Below are 27,028 nucleotides of genomic sequence, written 5' to 3' on the forward strand. Positions count from 1 at the left end.
CTTACATTAGGCAATAATTAATTATTTACAGAGAATAGTCTATTAATAATATCGAAGTTAGCCTGCCAGAGTATGTTGCACAAAAATATGTATATAATAAAATAAAGTGAAAATTATCTTACACTACAAAGAAGCAGAAAGCCATAGCTGAAAATTTAAAAATGAAATGAAGAGAAACTTTGAAACCAAAACTACATGACGTGACATACTAAGGATATATGTGGGTACCTAAAATCTTTTCATAACATTATAAGTTTGTTTCTCTACAATAATTATCCTTTTATTATTTTTAGAAACAATTTGAATACTATTCGACTTAACCCTTTATACAATCACTTAATGTCGTTTCCATACATTCATATAAATATTAACAATAATTCCGTTTTCTAAAAAATAGGTTATTGATAAAATATTTAAAACATTTCCTCATAAATAATCTTTAGTGTAATAAGTATAAAACAAGTTTTCATTTGGCAGCCTTTTTGTAAAACTTTTTAATTAGTATATTGTATTAATAGCATTAAAAGTGCGGGAATATTTGAGTTCAATCGGTTAAGTAGGCCTGGTTTAAAATTCATTTAAAAGATTTGATCCATACCGACTAAAAGTTTGACGTAAATAAAATATTGTAGTTATATAAAGCAAGCTTAATTATATAGGTGCAAGCATGCACACGCTCAGTGCAAGCGTTTTACATTTAAAACGTTTCATCATATTTCATGATTGATAAATAATTGTAACATTATGTATTATATTAGTTGAACGATTTATTAATACTGTTAATTTTAATTTTAAATATGATTAATATTCAACTAAGAAATTGTTACAAAAGAAACCAAATTAATTGTAAAATTACAAAAAGTACACCGTTTTATTTTATGTAATTAATAACACAATTTTTTTACTATTACTTCCATGTATATATTTAGCGTCCATTTATATATATAAATATATATAATTTACTTTAATATCTAAAAATTACTAATCAGGTGACGTTCCAATAGAAATTTACTAATTTTTGTATCGGTCACTGGGTTGGAGAGCGTGGCGGAAGGTTGGATTCTTCACAGGGAGAGTGACGTTCTTCTTCCGTATTATACTTATATTCTCTTTCGCCTGTTTGATGTTCAGATCCGGAAGGCGTAGTTCGGCCATCTTGATTTGAAGTAGCTTCAAGGGGAGAACCAGTTGATCCGAATGGCATTCCTTCAGTGCTATAAGCAACATCCCCTGTTCCTACATACTCTGAAGGTTGATAACCGTAACTATTTAAGCTGGAAAATAAATTTTATTTTATTTATTTTTTTCGAACAAAAATATACTAAGATTATTTAAATTTGATTAGGCCTTAATATATCTAAGAATCATTCAATTATTATGAAATATTATTGTGAAAGTAGTCGTTTGTTTTCTTTAAAAGAAAACATATATTTACATATAATAACACCATATGGTGATAAATAAATACGATAATAATTATATTAATTAATTATATTATAATAATATATAGTTATTATTTACCTATTAGGCCAGTATGAAATGTCTTCGATCGTATGGTGAGCGTAAGGCGCATAAGTATGCTGGTAGTACGGGGAATGGTGTTGTGCTGGAGCTTCGTATTGCAAGGGATACAGCGGCGCAGGTGCTGTTGCGGGTGAAGCAGTATTGGTTGGAGGTGCCGGCGTGTACTCGATAGGAGCGGGATACGCATGAGGTGGAGTACGATATGGAGCTGGTGACGCGTTTGGTTGAGGAGAACTGTTTCCTTGAGGTGAGCTCCAGTAGCTGCTGCTACTCGCCCAAGTGTAGCTTCCAGTACCATTTGCTGCGGCTGCTGTAGATCGTTCTGAATTGCTATAAGTTGCTGAAATAAAAATATGTAAATTATAAGCAAAAATAGTAATTTTGTTTCCATAATTGTGTTTATTATTAAGTATCATTACACTTCATTGTAAGAATTTAATAATGGTAAAGTTAGTTACTTTAAATTATGTAAAATTAACGTTAAAATGAATCTATAGAGTTGCCGAGCTTATCGAGAATTATCATTGCAAAAATCGGCCGTTTCCTTAAGACGTTATTATAAGGATGTTACGAAAGTGGTTATATCGGAACCGAATTCGAACGTGGAGTATTTAAATATGGTATATCGGAATCGGAACCGGAATCGGAGGCGGAGGCAGGAGAGAGATATGTTAGGTCCCTCCTGGAATTTGTTCCAAATAACACTTGATTTTGGTTTTCTTTATCCAATTCCAATAAATTAGTCACACTTCAATTAAAACGCTTCTAAAACAAATCAAAAACTCGGATTAATGAAGGGCGAACGCACAACACGCTAAATACGAAACAAAACAAGTTAAAGATAGGCATGAGCGATAAAAATCATATAAATTGCGTTACAATATCTGGAATAGGAAGGCGGATCAGCATATGGGCCACCTGATGGTAAGTGGTCACCAACGCCCATAGACATTGGCATTGTAAGAAATGTAAACCATCGCTTAAATCACCAATGCGCCACCAACCTTGGGAACTAAGATGTTATGTCCCTTGTGCCTGTAATTACAATGGCTCACTCAATTTTCAAACCAGAACACAAAAATACCAAGTACTGCTGTTTTGCGGTAGAATATCTGATAAGTGGGTGGTATCTACCCAGACGAGCTTGCACAAAGCTCTACCTTACTATACTTTTTACTTTTAGTTTAAAGTACCTGATTCGATTTCAGAGTACCATAGATCCAATCCAATATATTGATATTAAAATATATAGATACGATATCTGATATTCAAAACCGGTACATAGATTCGGTTCATTATGGCCTGAAGGCGATATATCCCATGCCTAGTAAAAGAGTAATCAACAGAAAGCATGGGTTGAGGGAGTTTCCCCGCACGACAAGTATAAACTTGTTTGTACGCGCTGATCGCGGTCGCCGCCGCCGCTGTGCAACGAAGGCTCCGATTAGATTTATCGGAATCGAAGGTGCAAAATTAATCGGAAGTTCTGAACTTTCGGAATCGGAATCGAACCTCCGTAACATCTCAGCGTTATTATTATTTCCAATTTTGTTTTGACTTTAAATATGAACGACAATCATTTTGCCATTAGGAAAGAATTGAATTGAAATTGATTCACTTGAGCTAAGATCGAAACGAACGACCCCGTAGACCGGTGTCTTAGTTTTCTACTAAAAATATAAGAAATAAATAAGCAGTTATAAAAATATAAGACATAATTCTATATATAACTTTGGAGGTGTTTTAAACAAATGCCATTGATGGACCATTATAGATAAAACGTAAGCAACCTTTTAAATTAAATCTTATATATTTATTAGGCTGAGTCTCAATAATCTCCCAACCTTATGCCAATAAGGTCTATTAACCTTATACAGGCCAACAGTAGGTAGGTACCTACTCTTAGTAGCTTCTTAGTAGCTTGAAATGATAATAGTCTATAAGAAATCTAAATTAAAAATAAAATTACATGGTGGTGATAAGGTCCGAGGCCGTGAAGGAGGCCGAGGTGGGTACGGCGCTGGTCTCCTTGATGCTGAATTGCTGTTTCCATATAACGATTGTGATGTTACAAACCATCCACCAACTAAAAATAAAATATGATTTGCTTACATTAGAAGTAATCCTGAAGATATCATTTATCTTAGTCAGTTTAATGCGTCCATTAATAATTATAATAATACTATTACTAAATTAGAATGAAATCAGTATTCTATTCGTTTTAAATATATTATTATTTTTTATATACTTTATATAAACTTACATTGTGGGTATTGATGTGGTGAGGAGCTTTGTTGCGGATAATGCGTCCCAACGAAATCCCTTTGGTAATAACCTTCAGGTCTCTCTTTTGCATCCAGAAAAGCCTTGGCAAATGGGTTATACTTAATTTTCAACGACGTTACTTCTTCGTTCTGATAGGCAGTTACAGCTATGAATTGTGTCTCAGGAAATGGATATGTCATGATACGGCGAAGATCGGTGCCAACTTTCACTAGATGTACACGAGGTTCATATTTGTGTAAAGAATTCAGCATTATCTGCAAATAAAAGAATAGTTTAAAATTTGAAGTATTACGTACAATTAATACATAACACGCGCAACCTTTTTATTTTTTATATAGTAAGTATCAATGACGACAAAAGCCTTTACCCACGTGCAAGCAACAATTGTGCAAAGTTCTAGAAAAACTAAAACGGATGTACGAACAAAACTAAGGAATAACTTTTTTTTAAATATTAATTTTAATTTAATGTGGAATAAATACATTTAAAATCAATATCATTAAACTTTATATATCTAAATCGAGAGAACTCATTTAATTTGACCTATGATCAATTAATTATTTTTTTGAATATTTAAATTATTTACACGTTACTGTTTTAAATAAACCAAATTTATTTTTCATTGTAATAAACTGCGAAGAAGACAGCATTCTTCTTGTGTTGTAATTACTTTTGAAGTTATTTAAATTGTAACTAGGTAACTTAACGTACAAATATTTTCAAAATATGTTTAGGTATAATTATAACTGTAATAAAAAAAACGGAATTAAATTTAATTACGTATTATAAACAATAACCGCACTAAAACGTAAGAGTGTATACCGTAATTTATGAAGGTCGCAAGATAATAAATAAATAATTTGATGTTATTTTACTGATTATAAAATATTATTAAAATGAAAATTAAACATTAAGATCCGTTAACATTGCGATGAAACAATAATTATTACAAATGATTGTGCGTACGGGTACCCGCTAAATAGTTGGTAAAGCTACAGATTTCACACCGAGCCGTCAACATATGGATCTGGATGTATCAGATGTTTGCTTTCATAATCATTCGCACCACATATAAGCGTGAGAAATAGCTTCTATGAAGTAGCGGTAGCCAAGAAACTGTAGCATTGTAACACCTTTGTGTAACAGGCTTTCTATTATCAAAAATTAGTATTCTGTCAGTTCAGGGTACTGTTAATTATGCTCTGTTTTAACTGATGAGATGAACACAAAGAGAAAAGCTTATTTGTAAATAAAGAAGCAACGGTAATCAAATAAACTAAAATGAATGCAGTATTGATTTGTCCAAGCAAGTATACATTAATGAACATGTATGAAAATCATTATTTAAAAACAAATAAGGAACAAGATACAAGATAGTTCACTGGATTATTTAAATTAATCGTAATTATTTCACGTTAGCAATTTCTAACATTGTACAACAACTGTACAACTATAAATTTCTAGAATAAAGGAAAACAATTGTATCGAAAAGGTAAAAATTATTTATTACACGGCTGAATATGTTTTTTTTTTTGTGCCTATCATAAATTATGTCTTGAGTTGATGCACTTTATAGCCTATTCCAACCACAAAAGGAATAAAGAAAAATAAACAACTTTAACATCGGATTCAAGCGATATTATTGGTCGAGACCTTAAATAATCTATAATATTTACTATGGAGTCTATGAATTCTCAAAAAATAGCCGTTTGAATGTTCGCGAAGTTGTTACCAGAACTTTAGGAATAAAATTAAAGTAGTTATAAGTTTATAGGTAAAATACTGGTGTACTTTATAGAACATCAGTATAAAGGTAAATTATTCAAAAACTGTTTGTAGTGCATAATACAACAGAGCTATTTACAAATCTCATAGAATATGTAAACCTAAGTTGCTGTAATTGTTTATCTTTACTGCTTCTATCGGAATAGGGTATAGGAAAGGTCACTAACTTAGTATAGACAACAACCGCAACTTTAGTATACAACTACTATTTTATTTATCAATTCTTTTCGAAGTGTTATTATAATAGGTAATTTATAATTAAGGTAATTTCCCAAAATACTAAGTATTGTACTAGTGCATACTGTATTCTGCCTACGAAAGTTCAATTTAAAGGGAAGCTGGGTAAGCAAGTTATTTATTCTTATGATAGAATTCCGAAGTTATTTTTAAAATAAAATTTATATATAATTCAAATTACTCAATATTAAATAAATGATTAAAAACCCGTAGTGTATGATTTTCTCTCGATAGAATCTACATTTCGAACCGGTGCTTATAAGTGCTTACTCGATTAAAATTATAATTAGGTTTTGAATATTCGAATTATAACTACACTTCTACATTAACATTTGTCTTATTCATTCCCAAGAATAGCTGAAAGTTTTTTTTATAGAGAAACAAGCTCTCCTACGTGACATTGTTATTTAATTATGTAGAAGCATACCTACCGCCTTATTGTTTAAAATAAAACAAATACGTACTATTAAATCTGATTCTACTAACTAATTAACCGCACAAGCTTAAACACACTATATTAATGCTACTGCTCTAATTAGTCATGTTTTTCAATGATTTTTTTCTTCTAAAAATTTCAATGATGACGTTTCGATAGACAGTTTCTGTTTGAACTTAGATAGTATCTAACAAAGGCAGCGCACTCTGTTTAAAAAAAATCTTAAATATAAATAGTTTTTAAAAGAATGTGTGTGTTCAATTTTAAAATATTTTACCTGGCCATTTCCATTAGTCTTGTTTGTGAGTTTAACTTTTGCAAAGGATATAGGTTCCTTCATCCAATGAGCACCGAAGTTTGGACTTTCCGGATGTATATATATAGCGTTAGATGGTGGAACTTCAGCCTTGCCCCCTGGTACCTTAAAAATACAATGTATAATAGAATTAAGAGAAATGTCATAAAGTTCAATAATTTGTAACAAATACGTCGTCGTCGAATATTTAGTAATACATTTTAATGTCGCTTTAAATGTGTTTCTATACTCGGGTCAATTGTAAAACCTGATTGTAAAGTATGAAACAGTTAGTTTGTAAAGAAAATAGGCAAAAGGCAAGTCATAAAAACAGATTTGTAGTTGTAAAGTGATCTTTACTCACCCACTCGCCGTTAACGTATTTCCAACGGTGTGTGTCAACTTGAACAAATTCAAGGAGAACAGTGTACATGGCCGTTGGGTCCAGCCCACTGGCAGTAACTTTTACTACTGGGAACATACGTCTGAAACAAAGATAGTTTTTTACTTTCGGGCCAAACCTAAGATATATTTTATGACATTGTACCCTTCGACGTAGATAATTTTAATACTCTTTTATTTTAGATGATTCTTGAAGATACTTTTCATAACATAATTACTATATTAAGATCTATCTATAACATATTCTTAATAATTATTAAAAAGTCTTTGTTGCTTTTAGAGAAATGCCATGAAAGTGTTTTAACTATAAAAGGCTACAAAAAAAATAGTTTTTAGTTTATCAGTATTATAATTTTACTAACTACCTACACTATTCTAGTGTTTTTGCATTCAATATTCTATAAATTGAATAAAGAAAAAGAAAATTTCATCGTATTAATGTGGAAGTTGACAGTTTTACAATCCTGTCCTGCTACGGCAAGCGAGTCGAATATTGGTCCAGCAACCTCCGAAGTACACTAATTGTGTTCTCTTATTTCTGCTGCGCAGTTGGCTAGTCTCCAGAACGAGATTGTCGTCGTAATCAATATTTTTTTTTATACTAGTAGAAGTAGTGGTACTTAATTAGAAATTTTAGTATTGTTTTACTAGTAAACATTTTACTCTCCGATTATGAATTAGACATGGGCTTCGACAAAAGGTCAGGATCGATCCGTCCACTTTTCTATCGTTACACGACACGTAAACCAACGCATAATATTACATATATAAAGTATTTATCTATACATTTAGCAGAAAACCACAGTATAACACTACCACACTGTTGAAATAAACTATATATCTTATGAGTAATAGCAGAGATTATCTTAAGATGGCTGCGATGAAATAAATCCTCGCTGTAGGTACCTACTAGGAATAAAATATAAAAACTGAAATAGACGCGGACACATCGATTTTGACTTGGATTTATACTGCGGTTTACGATATATTTACCTACTTTAACATAATTCTTAGATTAGAACTATCCAATGATATGCACATACACCTACCTACATAGGTAATGTCTATATATATAGTCTAAATTATAATTAAGAAACTAAGGAACGATAAATGCTTAACGAAGTGATTAATGTTACTTAAGCAGTCACAGTTCTTAAATCAAATCTATTTTTTTATAACTTCTTTTCAAATGCTCAATTTCAACGTCTTATTTTAAAGGGGATAATATATATTTAGTATTTTTTAAATGTATTACATTTATTCTTTAATTAATGAGTCGTTATAATAATTAACTATTATTGTTCCCAAAATACTGTTATAATTAAAAAATACAATTATATAATAAAAAAAACTATAATTGTAATTTACTATAAGTAAACATTTCATTTAAAGATTGCGTTGTTAAACTAAATAATCTTGTTTTATAATATGATCGATATACTTTGAAGTCAATGTGTTTTATAAACATTTGTTTTATGTTTTTATGTTTAGTACGTGATGAGCATCAACATTCGCGAGTGCTAACAGGGTGCTGAGGGGCGGCCAGTTTTCAACTATTAACACTGTAGGTCTTGCTCATTAACGTAGGGCGTCTAAACGATACCGCCCGCGCCATGCTCTACCCTTGACGCACTAACTGTTTTGTTTTAAATGACTATTCAAAGCCTTTGTTCATTTTATTATGCCATACATTTATATCACACTAATATAGTAAAGAGGAAAGGTTTTAATCCCAATCCCAACAATAATGATAAATAATGAATCTAATTAATGATATATGCTGATGAGAAAATTAGCCTATTCATTTAAAGCTGAAAAGTGCAGACATAGTTAAACTTTCAAAAAAAAAATTTATTCAAGACTCCATATTTAAATTTCAAAATTTCCATAACCTCATTAAAATTATAATACTTTGTAATACTAGACTAGCATTGTTTTTAATACAACGTATATATATTCAAAGACCTTTACCTTTAAATTGTCGTAAAAATGAACATAATTAATCCCTATACATTTAAAACAACTTAATGCTTCATTTAAATATATAGTAATCATACCCAAGCTATAAACTGTATTGTAAGGCATATTGTTCGTTTTTATTTCTTGCTCATTTGCTTCAAAGTTGTTGCTCGTATTTAATTATTGGTTGTTCTCAGAATAAAATAGTGAATGAATCATATTCCAGCAACTTGTAAGTATTATGATTGACGATGTAAATAAAATGATTATACGCAACTTATTTAAGCAATGAAGTCGAATGATGGTAACCAGTATGTACATAATTAGTATGTTCGATTATGTCGTTTGGCATATTGCGCGTTGCGTTATATATTTTAAAATTATTTGTAAAAAATATTGAAACTAAACAATACCACAAAAACTATCACTTTTTTTATTTAAAAAATATAATTATTACAAAAATTAACATAACATTGTATACATTCTTAGTTCAATATATAATTATTACTTACCTTCCGTTCTTAGTGACTATCATTTCATTGGTGAGTGTCTGAAAACGAACCCACAATTCCCGATCGTCAAGTGCCACATTGACTTCGCGCTCGCGACCTCCGCGAGAACTACCACCGCCCACGGTCGGCTCCACGGCGCTTAATATGTGTGACGCTGCCATATTTAAATCTGTCAAAAATCATTGAAGAAATAAAGTTTGGCATTACATTTATTAAATTTGATACAATATAAGTCCCACAAACATAGTATTTAGTTATTAAGTGTAATGAGTTCAGTAATTTGAAGAATTTTTCTTTGGAGTGCATAAAATAACAGTTACGAAAAAAAAAAGTTGAACTTTGAGATGTATCAATAAAGTAATTCTCTACGTAAACTAAATGTTTTCTTTCTTTTAAAGAAAACGGACAAACGAGCCACCTGATGGTAAATGGTTACCACAACATAAAGACATGGGCATTGTAACCATTCCTTACATAGAAAATGCGCCACCCAACCTTGGCATCTAAGACATTATGTCCCTTGTGCGTGTAGTTAAACTGGCTCACTCACCCTTCCTACCGGAACACGACAATACAAACTATTGCTGCTTGGAGGTAGAATATGTAATAAGTGGATGGTGACTACTTAGACGGGCTTGCACAAAGCCCTATTACCTAAATATATTTTTTATATTTTAAAGAAACAATATCCGAAACAGTGTTAAGCATATTATAATCGGTTCATTGATTACACTATTTATTAGACCCTAAGAAAATGCCGTTTTACGTAGTAATATTAAAATCTTTTTTAACATGAGTATATAGTATTTATTTACAAAGAAGTGGCTGTTAATGTCGCTGCAACTCTTCTCATTGAATTCCGCCTTTTTTTTTTTTATATTCGCCGGGAGGGCAAATGACTCTACTCCACCTGATGGTAAGTGGTAGTAGAGTCCAAACGCGACGACGGCCAGTACAGACGGGAAAAACATTCTGCACTAGCCGCCTTCGCCTTGCTGGCCCGCAAGATGCCTCTTCACGCCTCGTTTGAAGGAACCCGGGTTGTAAGAGGAGGGGAACACGTGAGCTGGTAAGGAATTCCATTTTTTGGAAGTGCGACAAAGAAAGGAGTTGCCAAATTTCTTTGTTCGCGATGGAATTGATGTCACAGTTAGGCGGTGACATCGAGAACCAGCTCGCGTGGACTTAAGAAGGAAGGGGGAAGCAGGAATTAGAGAGAATAATTCCTCAGAGCACTCGCCGTGATACAGTCGATAGAAAGCGCTCAGTGCTGCTATCTCACGACGCAATTGTAAAGGTTCAAGGGTGTTTGTGACCTTTACGTCGCCAATAATGCGTACGGCACGTCGCTGCAACCGGTCCAAGGCCTCAAGTAGGTACTTAGCGGAGCCATCCCAAAGGTGCGAGCAATATTCCACGCAAGACCGTACCTGTGTTTTGTACAGCAGGCACAGTTGTTGTGGCGTGAAAAAGCGCCGCACCTTGTTCAGAACTCCGAGTTTCCGTGAAGCTGTTTTTATAACAGCCTCGATGTAATCCCTTGGACTAAGGTCGCAGCGAACGTCAATCCCCAGCATGGCGATTTTGCTTTGCATCACCAGCGGAGTACCACAGAGGGAGGGAAGAGGGGAAAATGTTGACTTTTTCGCCGTGAGAGCGCATACCTGTGTTTTCTTGGCATTAAACTCAACAAGATTATCAGAGCCCCATTTGGCGATGAGCTCTAACGTCCTATCGAGTTCAATGACAAGATTCTCCCGCCTCTCCTCAGTTTCCGCCCGCCCAGCCACTGCGCGTCCGTGGTATCCACCATGCACTGTACTATCATCTGCATAGCAATGTATGTTCCCAAGGGAGAGCATATCATTGATATGCAAAAGAAAGAGTGTGGGAGATAGCACAGATCCCTGGGGGACCCCAGCATTCACTACATAGAATTGTGAAGCGCAACCATCTACTAAAACACGAAGGATCACTACACACATCACTTGTGTAGGAAGCTGGCAATCCAGGTGCATAGCTGAGCAGGCAGACCATATGCCGGTAGCTTGGAGAGAAGACTTCTGTGCCAGACCCTGTCGAAAGCCTTGGAGATATCGAGGCTGACGGCCAACGATTCTCCATGCTTGTCGATAGCTTCACCCCAGAGGTGTGTTACGTACGCTAGAAGATCACCTGTGGACCGTTTTGGTTGAAACCCGTACTGACGACCATTAATCAGACAGTGATCTTCTAGGTAATGGATCAGTTGGTTGTTTAAAATCCGTTCCATCACCTTACAAAGTACTGAGGTGATAGCTATTGGCCGATAATTTGCCGGGTCAGACCGATCCCCTTTTTTGGGAACCGCTTGCACATTAGCTCTTCTCCAAGCCTCCGGCACACTTCCCGAAGAGAGAGAAAGTTGGAACAGGCGCGTTAACACAGGAGACAGCTCCGCTGCGCACTTCTTCAGCACTATGGCTGGTATTCCATCGGGACCGCTAGCTTTCCGTACATCAAGTGATTGCAGCTCCGCACGCACATCACGTTGCCTGATTTTAATGTCAGGCATCGTATGGCCACATGCAGGTATTGTAGGTGGCAGTGCACTACAATCATCGATGACGGAATTGTCGGCAAAGAGTTTAGCCAGGAGATCAGCTTGCTCGTGCGGACTGTGAGCTAGCGATCCGTCCGCCTTTAGGCGTTGAAGACAGCCATATCATATTTGTATTGTTTACCGTATAAAAAGTTTTCCTAGTTTCCAAATAAATTAAACAAGTAATGAAATTAATATTATTTGCTTGTAATATTTTTAGTTTTCCAGAGTTCGGAGGAGTTGAACAAACTTTGTTCTGAAGAAGTAATTTAATGTTGACCAGTCTCAATTGTTGTGATATCGATAGTTCGATCAACGACCGTATATTTCAGCAGTAATTTTTGTTTCTCATGTCAAAAGGCTGTAATGGATTATGGCTTAGTTTCAAGCAAACAGCTTATTATCGTTCAAATTTAATTTGATTCCATTTACATTATTCGTTGTCGACAAGCAGATTAAAAATACAATTTTAACATAGTAAGTTAAGATTAACTTTTGAGTAAGCAATCCTTTTCAAACCAATTTATACTTGTTTTCAAAATATGTCTAGAACACTTGATAAACCTTTTTACACTGCCATTCGCTTTATTTTTTATCTGTATAAATTTGTAACCACCTAACTTCTTCTCACACTCAACGTTGACGGCATTCGATCCGCGAACGAAGATTTACGACGATACTAAGTACCCTCATTAATCTGTAAAATAGTATAATAATTCTGTTGTAATTCTTTCTTCATAAACACCTTTTCCTTAATTTAAATTTTTTGTTGATTCCTACCGCAGGTCACCGATCGAATGAAAATTCGTTACAGTTCTTTCTTCATCATCGTTCTAGATTAATACCTAACTGATTCATTAACCGTGTTCGCTGTCAGTCTATATACCAATTTCCCTAAAGCTTTAAGGCACGAGTATTTATAAGAAAGATCTCTATCAGGTAAGGAAATTTTCCCTAGACAAAAATGTTTGTTCTACTAAATGTATGTTGAATTTTAATTTATTTTTTAATATATATAGATATATGTATTATTAAAGTTCTACCTGTATTTTTTATCTTGCATACTCAACGCTGGCAAGTACCATTTATGCTCTAACTTATGTGTAAATTTCAATTCCCAAGTACATAATTCATAATACCAATCATATGAATCCATATAAAGATGGAATTAAATAAATTTAAAGATTAAGCTACAATTCAATTCATATTTTAGTTTCGTCATAGGAAAGCAATAGATTGTTATATAAATTCATTTTTGACTACTATAGGTATTAGTTACTTAGGTACATATATATGAGGTACCTTTCAAACGGAGAAAGGGGTACGGCAAGGCTGCATCCTATCCCCCATCTTTTTTAACATCTACGGGGAGTTCATCATGAGGAGGGCTTTAGATGACTGGCAAGGCGGCATTTGACTGGCAAGGCGGCATTTCCATAGGTGGGACGAAGATTAGCAACCTTCGATATGCAGATGATACCACTCTAATCGCGTCATCCGAAGAAGAACTTGGCGAACTCTTCAGAAGAGTCCAACACGAAAGCGAGCAGTTTGGTCTAACAGTCAATAGAGCAAAGACTAAAGTTTTAATAGTAGATAGGGCTGGTACACTAATTCGAACTGGAGAACTAAGTGACCTTGAATTTGTCTGAGTTTTTGTATCTCGGCTCACTACTGACCGACAAAGGAAGCTGTGAAAAGGAGATCCGGCGACGATCTCAAATGGCCAAGTCTGCAATGAGCAAATTAACCCGAATATAGCAGAACAGGAAAATATCGAATAAAACGAAAAAACGGCTCGTTCAGACTCTGATATTCTCCAACTTTCTTTATGGCTCGGAATCCTTTTTAAGAATTCGCTCACTGGAGAAGATCGACGCGTTCGAGATGTGGTGCTGGCGAAGAATGCTGCGCATACCGTGGACGACCAAGAGAACCAATGTCTCGATCCTGCAACAACTGCATATAAAAACGAGATTGTCAAGTATTTGCTACCAGCATGTCCTTCGTTATTTTGGTCATATAGCGCGACGGCAGCCTCGAAAAAGCTGGTGGTGCTTGGCAAAGTAGAGGGGAAACAACCAAGTGGCCGCTGCCCCACACGATGGTCGGACCAAGTTACCAACCTCACTGGTCTCCAAGTGACCACAGCCCTGAGGAAAGCGGAGGACAGGAAGGATTGGAGAAAATTCACAGAGATCGTGACCCAGACCCTAGATCAGAGTGGACACGTCTACACACACACACACACACACACACACACACATAAATTGTTTGCGAAATTCCGTACAAAACCACGATTACATTTATTATTTCGTGAGGACAAATATACTATGTTGTATATAAGTATATAAGTTCAAACATATGAACTATATTCTAAACAAATCAAAATGAGATTTGAACTTGCAATTTAGTTTTAATCTACTCTACGAACTAGACCAGTTCAGTTTTTCTTCATATTTTATTCATTGAAATTATAAGTACAAATCACTTTCGCCATAATAACTTTCTAAGATATTACTATTTAGTAATATGTATGTAGTCATCAACGATGATGTAACGAAATTGTCTATATAAAATATGTTCGTACTTTCACGACTAACAGCAAAAAGGTGTCGATTACAATTTACATACGCATTTGATTTTAAGGCGCATAATTTACAAACATTACAAATACAATATTATCGTAAGACTGCAATTTACTATATAATCAAAATAATCTGAGCTTTGTCAAAAGTTATTTAATCTAAGGTATCTATGGACTTATACCGTAAAGCTTTTTTTAACCGACGTTAAAATGTATCTCTACTTATCTATCCTATTTATATATGTGATCCGAATATTTTTTTTTCTTTCAAAACGAAGTCTATATCCCTAGCGGAAGGTAAATATAAAATATAATTTGTTGGTGTGTTTGTAACAATAAATAACCAGTAAACGAACAAAAAGACTTATGCCAATATGTATAAATTTGTAAATCTCTCCTAGCCAACATTTACCTCAAAAGGAAGGAAAATAAATAAGTAGTTATAGTAATTTTATTTTTTTATAAAGTAGTTTAAAATTTGTATGCGGCTTATACAAATCGTTAATTTTCGAGTAAAAAAGTAAAAGTAACATAAATAAACGGATATAACAACAAACATCATCACAAATAATAATATTTTGAAACCCATAATATTGTGCAACGTTAATTTTATAAAATTTGATAGAAAAGGCAAATTCCGAATACAAAGTGGAATGTCATTCCTTAACTTTACAGCTGCCACGTCATATGACCTAGTATGAGGAGTACGTACATGAAGAGCTTACGAGCAGTGACTTTAAGATTTCTGTAATGAAAATGCTCTTTCAAAATTAACGGAACGAGTGTATTTAAACGTACGTACGTAAAAAAGCAGAAATAGAATATACATTTCCTCACGATGTTTTCCTTCACCGTATAGCAAGAGATGAATTATAATCACAAATTAAGCACATGAAAATTTAGTGGTGCTTGCCCGGGTTTGAACCCACGATTATCGGTTAAGATTCACGCGTTCTTACCACTAGGCCATCTCAGCAGACATGGCCCAGTGGTAAGAACGCGTGTCTGCATGTGTCTAATTTGATTGAAATTCTGCCACATGTGTATTCCATCAACCCGCATTGGAGCAGCGTGGTGGAATAAGCTACATACCTTCTCCTTAAAAAGGTAGAGGAGGCCTTAGCCCAGCAGTGGGACATTTACAGGCTGTTACTAGAATATACACCTTCTTATGGGGATAGGTATTAGGTAACTAATTACAATATTCACTCACATTCATATGCAAAAGGCATGTTATGCTTATGGCAATAATTTTAAAGCGATCCAGCCTTTTTTTAGTTTTCTAATGATTCCTATCAAAACTTTAGTGTTATTAGATAAAAACTCTTGGAACCGTTTTCAAATATAGATTTGTAGCCAAACAAAAAAAGAGAATTACTTACTGTGTAAGAACTATAGATACCGTATAATTACATACTCCTTCATTTGGACCCTCAATTTGAATTACTTACAATAATAGTCTGACATTTAAGAGACATCATTAACTTACTGTATAACTTGCCCAATCACTAATGCCTTGTAGCCATGTCATTATTAATCTGGAACACAGTATCGCACAACCGAGAAATTGATGCAGCGTTGTTGTCTTATTGTGATAGGAACAATATTATTAATATAGTAATGACCGGTTACGGTTGTCATGGAGATTGCCTGTGTAAGATCGGACGCGAATCCTCGGCGATGTGCCACCACTGCGGTGCGAACCGGGACGAGGACGGCTATCGCAGTGGTTTTAGTGGGTAAGAATCCCACATAACCCAGTTCCCCCCCACCATGTGAGCTGAAGAAATTTGGCAACTCCTTTCTTTGTCGCACTTCCAAAAAATGGAATTCCTTACCAGCTCACGTGTTCCCCTCCTCTTACAACCCGGGTTCCTTCAAACGAGGCGTGAAGAGGCATTTTGCGGGCCGGCAAGGCGAAGGCAGCTAGTGCAGAACGTTTTTCCCGTCTGTACTGGCCGTCGTCGCGTTTGGACTCTACTAATACTTACCATCAGGTGGAGTAGTCATTTGCCCTCCCGGAGAATATAAAAAAAAAGAGCTGGGTACCTTTCTGAAGGTTTCCACTGCGTATTTATAAATAACCTAAATCAAAAAAGCCTTATGATTCCTACTTTTGGAGCGATCCTGGTTAATTTATACCGCACAGATATAAATATAATCAACGGTCAGTATTTTCAAATAAATTTAACCTCTCGCTACACTAAAACATTTGGTATTATCAAACGGATTTTCATACGGTTTTAGTTGGTTTAGTAATGGCTGAAATATACGATACTTTTTGAAGATGATGCTGAGATCGAAACAAAATATGAATATATAAGTATGTGACTGTGAGCTTTACTGGCGTGCGCCGCGCAAACCAATACTATATAATAGGGAAGGTTATGGGAAATTACAGGCCCAAAGCGGGTGCCCCGCCTAAAGCGGGTAAGCCTTTATCCGACGGTATGGGTGAAGTGTGTGTATATGTCGACATTACCAGAATAACTCCGAGTTTCGATCAGTTTTGATTGGACTGGAGTCGTGATTTAACATAAGTGCGCGCAATATAAAAAAATTGGTAAGTTTGCTATAAAAACTAAAGGTAACTCGATGGCTTGGACATCAATCACATTGGTAATAATATCATATAGCTTTGGTAGTATCTAACTTAGAGACAAGATAAAAATGCCGGCATATTTTATTTTGTTTTATATGTTATTATTCCTTAAATAAAAAATATGCATCGTGAGCAAGGTATCCACGCTCGTGGGCAAAGCGGATACGTACTCGCTTCGCGCATTAGCGCAAAAATCAGCGTATGTATCAACATTCGATACAGTTCATTTTTTTCACTTAATATAACATATAAGTGTAATAATAACATCATACTTTGTAACGTAGGCCACGTTTGACCGTTGACTTGCCTGATGTTAAGCATCGACACGGTCTAGGATGTAGTACGCTTGCCTAGAATAATCCTGTTGACTCTGGATTTGAAGACGTTTTACAATAATATATTTACATTTAAGATGTAAATATCAAATATAGTCCGCCCAGCACCAATAGAAAATCTCTAAAACTTTTTAAGGCTTTTGAATATGCGAAACAGAATGTGATTTACTTTTCACTTCTTCCTGACAGAGAACTACGCAGCCCTTGGATCGTTGCGTATCTTAAATCTTTCAAAACCTGGTTCAAAATAACCAGATACCAAAATTTATATAGTTTATAACCTGTAAATTGTATATGACGAAATTACTTTGTTTACCCGCTTTGCCTAAACGGCATACCCGCTTTACGCTTTTAGGCCAAAGCGGTTTTTTTAAAACCCTTTCATTTTTGACAATAAATAATTATCTAAAACAAAATTATACCGCTGTTTTATTTTTATGTTTGAGAATTGTCTTATCAAATCAAATAAAATCTATTAATGCAATCAAACAAATATTACAATTTTGGGGCTTTCAATGTTAACATCGGGTATGTAAAGTTAGGCCACCTTCCCCTAAGTTATAAATAGACCCTTATTCTATCCGTGTGTTGGGACGGGTAGTGGTAGTGTTTGATAAAAGGAGAATTTTGTTTGCAATATATTAAGGAACACGGAAAATCTCATTAAATTTAAGCTTGTGTCTTCAGTAGTTTAAAAGACGTTCTAATTTTCCTCACGAGGTTCGTGACAATTCTTAATTGTTTTTTTTTTTCAAGTATTAAATACATACTTCAGCGGTAGTAGAGTGTGTTTTACTCAACTCCACTGTTGTTGAGCAAGATTATTATACAGCTAATAAAATATTTCCAAATAAAACCTATCAAGTTTTACGCATATCTTCTATAAGCGAGATGAGTGATATGATAGTTTTGCATTTATTATGTTGCTTATATTAAAATGGCCATAAACGGAGCACAACTAAAGAAGAAGTTAAAATACACATTAAAGTTATTAAAAATATATGTGCAAGGTCAACGTCTACAATTTGATTGCATGTTTTCTTAAATAAAAAAAAAAAGAAAATAATATTTTTAAAATAAAAATAAATGTAAATTAGCTTATTACGCATAAAATCTCATATCTTGACTTAAATTTACTATGAAGATAGTATTTCTGCTATGCATTTTGTGCCAACAAAATCGCAAGTTAAATTATTATAATAGCTAGCTACCCGTCTCGGTTTCGCACGCATAGAGTAAGTTTTTAAAAATAACCTATATATTGTAATACATATACTATTAGATTACGCGGCGCACGCCAGTAAAGCTCATAGTCCCCATGTTCTTTTTCCGTCATCAACAATCACCGTCCTACCATAATGATGAACCAATCTTATATTGGATAAACCAACTGACACAAAACCTTAATAAATTATACTCTTAAATCTTTCCCATTAATCACTTCATCAATTTAAAAAATGGTAAAAACCATATGAAAATTCGTTTGCTAGTTTTTGAGTTTATCGTGTTCAGACAGACATGGGAACAGACCCGGGGGTGTTTGTAATAAAATAGGTACAAATGTTATTATACTCCGCTATGCCTACTTAGATAATAAGCTAAGTTTGTTACGCCAGTTCTTGTTTTTCTTTCCAACCCGTTCGTAGATTTTTGACATTTAATAAGAAAGAGCAATGCCACAAAAATTAAATAAAGATTTTGATCTTGGCTTTGATTAATGAAGGAAATAATGAAATATTAGGCTTTTGACTATCACACATAAGTAACATTATTAAATAATAATATATTTCCTATAAATATATATTCTTTTAAATGTTATTATTATCAATTACTTAAATAAATACGACACAGGCTGGCTTGCTTGCTATGCGGAACACAATAGCTACAAATATTTTCATAATAAAAATATTTCTAACATTATTTTCTTCCAAAACCCTCATGAAATCGCCGTTAAGTGTAAAAGCTTTGCGAGAATAAAGTTTTGTAACAGGCAATATATATGTATATGTACCTAATGTTTTATAAATAAATAAATAAAATAGACTAAACTGAATATAACATAGCCATCATTATGTATAATTTTGTTTTGACTATGTTATTATTATATACTATTATTATAAATATATGGGGGCGTATCGAAAAAAATGTCCGTTTTATCATATTCAAGATTTAAAAGACTGTAAATATTTTAATCCTATTTTATACTTACCAATACTTAATAATCCCTTTAGAGCATTCTCTAAGCTTGTTTATTCCTATCGACTTTTTTAAAAAAGGCCGGGTTTATTTATTTGTTTTAGAGAAGAAACATGACAGTTTTCTACGAAATTCTCGTAATTTTGAGGTATTACTGAAGAAAATTACAGCCGCTGAAGCAACTCATGAAATTATTAAATATGAAGGGGAAGTTGTCCTTGACCAGTATATTGCACGTTGGTTTGAAAAATTTATAAGTGCAGATACGACGTTGGAAAGGAAGAAGGGCTCCGGGCGACCATTAATGGATATTGATGATGTTCAGCAGAAAGCCTGTTAAGTAAAATCCATCTACAAGTACTCGCTAACTTGCCAGGGAGTGTGGTGTGTCGAAAAATACTGTAAGTCGCCACCTACGCTCCATGAGGAAGTTGAAAAAAGAGCAGTAGACTGGTTCCTCACTAACTTATTCCTCAGCAATCAGCTAAGAGATTTGTGAAAATTTGTGAAAATTTATTGAAAAAACCTTCTGATATGAAATTTTACCGGAATATTATCACCTGTGATGAAAACTACTACCTACTACTGAACTACCTACTACTACCTACTGGCGAAATCCGAATACCCGTGAGCAATGGCTAGGTCACGGTCAAACTGTTTTTCCGGTTGCTGCAAGGGGGCAATTTGAAAAAAATCATGCTTTGCGTTTTTTTTGGAATTTAAAAGGTGTTATCCATCACGAATTTGTTCTTGATGGAAGCTCTGTGAACTCTGAACTCTACTGTGAACAACTGGATAAATTGTACGCCACATTATCAGAGCGTTATCCTGCTTTGACCAACCAAAAAAGAGTTTTATTCCAACAATCCATCTCATCTCATCCACCACTAGTCCAAACCTCGCACCATCAGATTACTACTTGTTTCGATCCATAGACCATTTTCTTTTGGAGAAAAAAATTAATAATTTTGCATAAGTTGAAATTGCGGTCCAGAGTTCTTTGACAGCCATCCCAAGCAATTGTATCAGCGTGGGATCTAGCAATTGGATAGCAGATGACTAATGACGGTTGATAACAATGGACTACACTTTGACCATTAATTGTATTTTATATCAAAGAAATAATAATATAAATATTTGGTTAAAAGACGGACATTTTTTTATATATCCTATTACATATTATACATTTATACATATGGTTCCGTGCTAATGGCTTGAGCCAATTCTGTTTTTAAGCTTCTAATAGTAACGTAATTAGAAGATCTTAATTATTAACAATATAATTATTTGTTTAAATCTTTACTAAAACTTTGAAATTGCTGGCCAAAAGCCTGACTGTATATGTGGTGGATTATTAAAGCATACAATTTAAAACTAAATATAGCTAAACGGGTATTAAATTTATTTTAAATATTTTATTTAATTGTATTAGGATGTTAGAGATTATAAAAACAATACTGCTTTTACAGTTTCATATTCTTTTAGACTTAACATTTTAAAATATCCTGCTTATCTTAACATTAGTCAAAGTGGTTACCGTAGAACATTGTAACCGTTTCGACTAACTGAAAGCATCACGAAATCTTTATAGCAAATATGGGCTGAGATTTTATTAGATTTTATTGTACGGTTGGCTCACGACTCCCTCCAATATTTATTGTACTTATTATCGATGACTAGTCGACGTAGTTTAATATCCAAGAATCGACCCAACTTACATTTTGACAAAACATTGTGCTATTTTATATGAAAATAATGTAGAGCTTAAAACATAATTGTCTGTTAATGCTGTAATTAATAGCCCCTGTTAATTGGATACATTGTTGACAAATAATTATGTCTTGTTACTTTTAAGGGCAATATATATATTATTCTATGTAAAGATTAGTGCAATGGTGCGTTACCACAAATAGGTATAGTTGAAAATTTCCCTGATTTGATTGAATGAATTGATTAGAAAGTCATCAACAATTAAGCAAAATTGTATTGATTTTGCTTAACAACTTTGTTTAATAACTGAAACTTGTAATTAACGCCTATTGCCAGACAGCAGCAGAAACGCAGATTTAAGGTACCACAACCTGATACATCATATTTCCTAACATAAAGCGGAATAAATAGTTACAAATATTAATAAATACCAATATAATAATACAATGTATGCAAACCGTGCTATTTTATTGTTTTAGCACGGTCGATTATTGATTGTATCTATGAATAGGTATCACATAATAATTGAATGTGTTTACTTAAGTATATTAATAATAATAAGTAACATACAATTACATACATAGAATTGTTTTATTACCATTTATTTTAAAAAATTTGGAGTTTTTAGAATAGACATGATCTCTGGTGTGTTAAAAAGTTACTTTAATTTATTATACAATTACATAATTTAGATATTGATAAGTTTTGAAAACCAAATTTAGTCGATATTATTAATAAATAATAGAAAATTTATTATAAGCTTAATTTCACCACAGGTTTTTCTGTTAATTTGATATTTGCAAAAACTGTGATGGCATAAACTAACCACTCAATTCATATTTCTTGTATATTATAGGGCGAATAACGTACAAGAAACATGCATAATGTATATGTTTATATATAATATATGGTCTTGTACGTTATTCGCCCTGCTTTAAGTCTTTAAATAGTCTCTTAGAAAATTCCTATGTCTTGGTTTTTCCAAAATTGACATTAGTTTAGGTATCCGTATTTTATGTGCGAAGGCGCTGAGTATTAACGGTAATAAGGGTAAATATCTCCGATTAAAATATTATCGAGTTGACTAAATAGGTTAAAGATATTTAAAGTATTAACTTAGATTAGGAATTTGTAACTAACAATATAACAATTTTAAATATCAATCGCTGTTCCTTTTTTATACATACATATTAGGAAGTAGCATTAAGAAGTAAAATCATATTAATATTGTATATTAAAAAAATATATATGCACATATATCTGCATCCAATGACTGTGAAATTGACTCTATAAAATCAAAAGAAGATAAAATATTTTACATTTAAAGTAAGTGTAATTAATTATTTGTTATAAAAAAGCTATTTTATTCACATAGAATACATTTTGTTCGATAAAATAAATACATAAATAGATTGTTTATCTTCTATAATGTTTGAAAAATATTTAATACGATAAATCGAAATAATATAAAAATTAAAAATCGAGAGCACTTGACTTAAAACAATATTTTTTATTGGTTTGGCTACAAAAGAGAACTAATGAATAGGTAAAGAAAAATATGTGTTTTAGTGTTAAGGGACTAATAACCTCTAATAGTACACGTAGGTGTGCGAACTAAAAAACAAAATTTTCATAAAACAGTAAAATTTTCCCAAATACATACACAGTGCAAGGCGATTTAACGTGTTTTTTTCTAATAAATGACAAATTATGAAATAAACACAGCCTGTCACCGAATTTGAATAACCGAATGGATAACGAAATATCTATCATTTACGCAACTGTTATCTTTCTTTTATACTGTTTCGTGATTCATTATCTTTTCCGACTTTATATTTATCTTACTTTTATTTTACAGTTAGGTATACTTAGGAATCTATAAAGCTACATATCGTAACTCGACAACATTTAAGTTTTACACAACAAGAGAGGCAACGTTCGGTACTTATGTATAAAAGCAAAGTAATTACAGCACTAGCCAACTCAACTCCAACGTCATTATTCATCGTTTTACGACTCCATGAGGTATAAATATTAAAGTTGAGTCGTATAGATGAATTGCGAACATTTGCTTTTTAATGGTAAGGTTAAATATGCTGCTCGACTAGCTGTAAGCCCCGACTGCGTATCTGGCTCTGTATGATGGCCATTACAAAATATCCATAGAGCACCGTAAATAAATATTTATCGATTTTTAATTAGATACGTGTAATTACATCGATTCGTTATCGATGCCGACAGGGCCCTAACTCCAACCCCAATATAAGCTCACATCAATGGCCACAAGTGGAATGTCGCTTAATCGCTTTGCAGTGCCGTCGTTTTACTGATCCCTATAAAATATTAAAGATAACAACGAGTGGCTCTGAATGTTGCTCGAAAGGTACACGGAGCCCGTGATTGAAAGTTTATGGCGGACGCTTCGATAAATATAAGCGTTTTGTGTGGTGTCGACTCTTGCAGAGCAATTGTTCACGAACTGTAGGGGTGTAGCGCTTCTTGCCATGAAAATAATTTACATTATATTTTAAATACCAATTTTAAACAATTATGACTAGGTACCTAATATTTAATAACATACAAATGATGTGTATATGCAATTAACTTTTTACAGATAGTAAAAAGCTCGAGCTTAACCGCAGGCAAACGTGGTTGCGTGGCGCGTTGTGAGCTGCGAGGTGCTAATTATCAAATGCAAGACCGAACAGACCAAAATTGAAACCATTGAAACAATATAGCTCGTGTTGTCTTTTCCAATTTCAAAGTTTGCAGAACGGCTGCGTAATGAAGGCCGTGGAGGCTATGCAAATGAAATGATGCCGAAAACTCAAGTAAGTATTTTTAATGGTCTTGCGTCATCGACGTTTCAAACTTGAATTTTTATTATCACTTGGCATGTATACGACCGTCAGCCTTGATATGTAAATCAAACAATAGGCTAAAATCAAATAACGCAACACATGATCAATAAAGATTGTCTCAACAAATAAATTGAAATTCTTATTGTTGACACAATAAGGTTATTGGTATGTCATAAACTGAAAAAAACCTTCATTCTTCCTTGTTGCTTAGTGTCAAAGAATTTTATTTCTATTTACATATATCCAATAAAAATAAATATCTCATAAAATATTACTTGCAATTTAAATGAATAAATTTTAGAAAAAATTAAGTTGGTCTCAGCACACGCGTTGATATCGTTTATACTGGCTTTAATTTTATCGATGCAACATTCAATTTTTTTTACAACTATATAACTGATATACAATATATGTTAACTATTGTTGTATTTTGAAGGCGTAACAGTTTACTCATTACCTTTCAAACGATCAAGAGTTATCGATTGAGCGTGTAATTTTCCACATACTAAAGCGGACAACGCACGCCTATTATGCTTACTGCTCAACTTTATATCCCCAGAAATATTCAATGTAAATATTCAAATTCGGAAGCTGATAACCGCAATCAAACTTTTTTCGGGGATACATTTCAATTAAATTTTATTTCACAATTCTGAGGTTGTCATAAAACTTTAGAGTTTGACGAGTGAAGCCCATTGAGGAACTCCGAATTGATATTAATTCAAATAAGTCGGGTTAAAAAGTCAGGGTTTTATGTGTGTTATAAAAGTTTATTGAGGGGCTTTGTGGTGTGGCGGACGCGCCGATAGGCCTTCGTACCCGATGACGGAACTTGCCGCCGCAGCGTCCGCCTTTGTGCTGATCCTGCCGCTCTGCGTCCATATTGCGCCCGCGCATTCACTACTTTGTCACACCTACCATAGAGCAGTAAAGTTTAAGAAAAATTAAGAACAGATATTATACTTTTATGCATTATCATATAATTTCTGTACATGTCATTGAATAAAATATTGTTTACCATATTTTCTATCAATTCTACCTAAAAATGCAATCTTTACATGATTTCAGGAGAAGTATAGTAATAAATAATTGCTAGTAATTTGTACTCTACATACCATTTTTATATTTCTAGTTTTAAAATTGCCAAAAGTTCCATATAAACTTTCATCCCTCTATTTTAAGGGATGAGGGCAAAATGTACAGATTTCTTATTTTTGTATCTATGACTTCAGGAAGTACCCTAACAATTTTGATGATCATCATTCAGTGATTGACGAAATTTGCTTATTTTATAATAACTATACATTTGAAACTTGAAATATTTAATAAGTACTCTATAGAAGTAATATCCTGAGAAATGGACTTTCTAGCACTGTCCAAACCGAATCTATAAGCAAATTTACTTATGTCATATATCAAGTCGTAGTTTTCAATAATCATAATCATAATCAAAATATGTTAAAACAAAATAAACACTCACATATCTTAATTACGTCGTATGCTATAAGAATGAAAATATAATTAAATTAGCTATAAAACATAAAAGCTGTTTTGTATTGGCTATAAAGCTGTATTTTGTAATATTTTGTTTCTTGCAGCTTATGGCTCATAGTTAAATATAAAAGATTATTTGAATTTCTTCAAAGTAAATAAAATGGTCGTTATATATTTTGGATTCAAAATATATTTTATTTTGTTTATAATCCATTATATATTTAAGTATATTCCTTTTTTTCCAAATGTCTACATGTAATAAAACAAATTCATTACTTAAACATATTATATTACCTGTAATTAAGAATGTAACTATTATGCCCGCGTAAAACCTTAGTAGTAGATATGTTATGCAGTAAAGATTCTATACAAAAATGTTTACATAAGCATATAAAGGGAATTCAGGGGATATTGTAAAAACTTAATCAAATTGTTAAAATAAATTAAAACTGTTGTAAAAACTTATAATTAGGTTATATATTCTATTTACTTTTGTAGGTATTTTATTCATGTTAATTAAATATGTGAGATATGAGTGAGTGAGAGAGTTTTTTATTAAATGACTACCAGCCTCGGTTATTGGGTAATTATTACTCTACATTTTAAGTTTTTTTATGAAAGATAAGAATCTACTATTCACTAAATACATTTTATTACTCTTAATATACATTTCATTCAGATTATAATTGTACTTAATATAAGTAACATTATTAATACATTAGTTTCTTCTCGCTCTCTAGTAGAGACTACCGACGATAAGTGTTAAAAGTATAGTGTTCTTAACTACACAATTGCAATATTAAAACTCAACGAATATTAGTTACTAGACCAACTAAAAACTAGCACTAATTTCAACTTAAACAAAGTCTTTTAGTATTACTTTTTATTATAAACACTGTTTTTTAATTTATTTTGAGCTTTCTTTGGGTTACCAAGAGTATTTGCATTATATTTTTAAACAAGTTAGGCAAACGCGTCTTTTGCCGTTAAGTAAAATAATTTCCAAGAAAAATTAACCTTTAAAATACAATCGTTATAAACTAACACTCACCTTTAATAAAAATTGTTATCCGTAATTCGCACTCAAATAAAATTAAAATTTGTATACATTTCAATTCACTTCACTGTTAGTACACTTAATTTTTTTTTAATTGGTAAAATATCAGATTGCTATACAATATTTTCAATTATTAGGCAATTGTTAGGCGTGTTAAAAAAATTAGTTG

The 27,028-nt window shown here is 33.0% G+C and overlaps 1 protein-coding gene and 1 long non-coding RNA gene across 2 annotated transcripts; one reads left to right on the top strand and one right to left on the bottom strand.

Moving 5' to 3' along the window:
- Positions 1-48: 48 nt before the first annotated feature.
- LOC126768326 (uncharacterized) lies at positions 49-1,659 on the top strand. The gene is made up of 3 exons (XR_007669235.1): positions 49-220; positions 1,132-1,251; positions 1,529-1,659. It is a non-coding gene; the product is annotated as an uncharacterized LOC126768326 (long non-coding RNA).
- LOC126768293 (T-related protein) lies at positions 958-27,028 on the bottom strand. The gene is made up of 8 exons (XM_050486302.1): positions 26,854-27,028; positions 9,437-9,605; positions 6,928-7,048; positions 6,546-6,689; positions 3,788-4,064; positions 3,494-3,610; positions 1,522-1,864; positions 958-1,274 (listed from the first exon to the last, which is right to left on the bottom strand). Exons 2-8 carry the CDS (start codon positions 9,595-9,597, stop codon positions 1,028-1,030), a joined length of 1,410 nt encoding a protein of 469 aa, XP_050342259.1. The 5' UTR covers positions 9,598-9,605; positions 26,854-27,028; the 3' UTR covers positions 958-1,027.

Source organism: Nymphalis io, chromosome 5 (genome assembly GCF_905147045.1).
Source record: "Nymphalis io chromosome 5, ilAglIoxx1.1, whole genome shotgun sequence".
In the NCBI taxonomy this organism is placed as follows: Eukaryota; Metazoa; Arthropoda; class Insecta; order Lepidoptera; family Nymphalidae; genus Nymphalis; species Nymphalis io.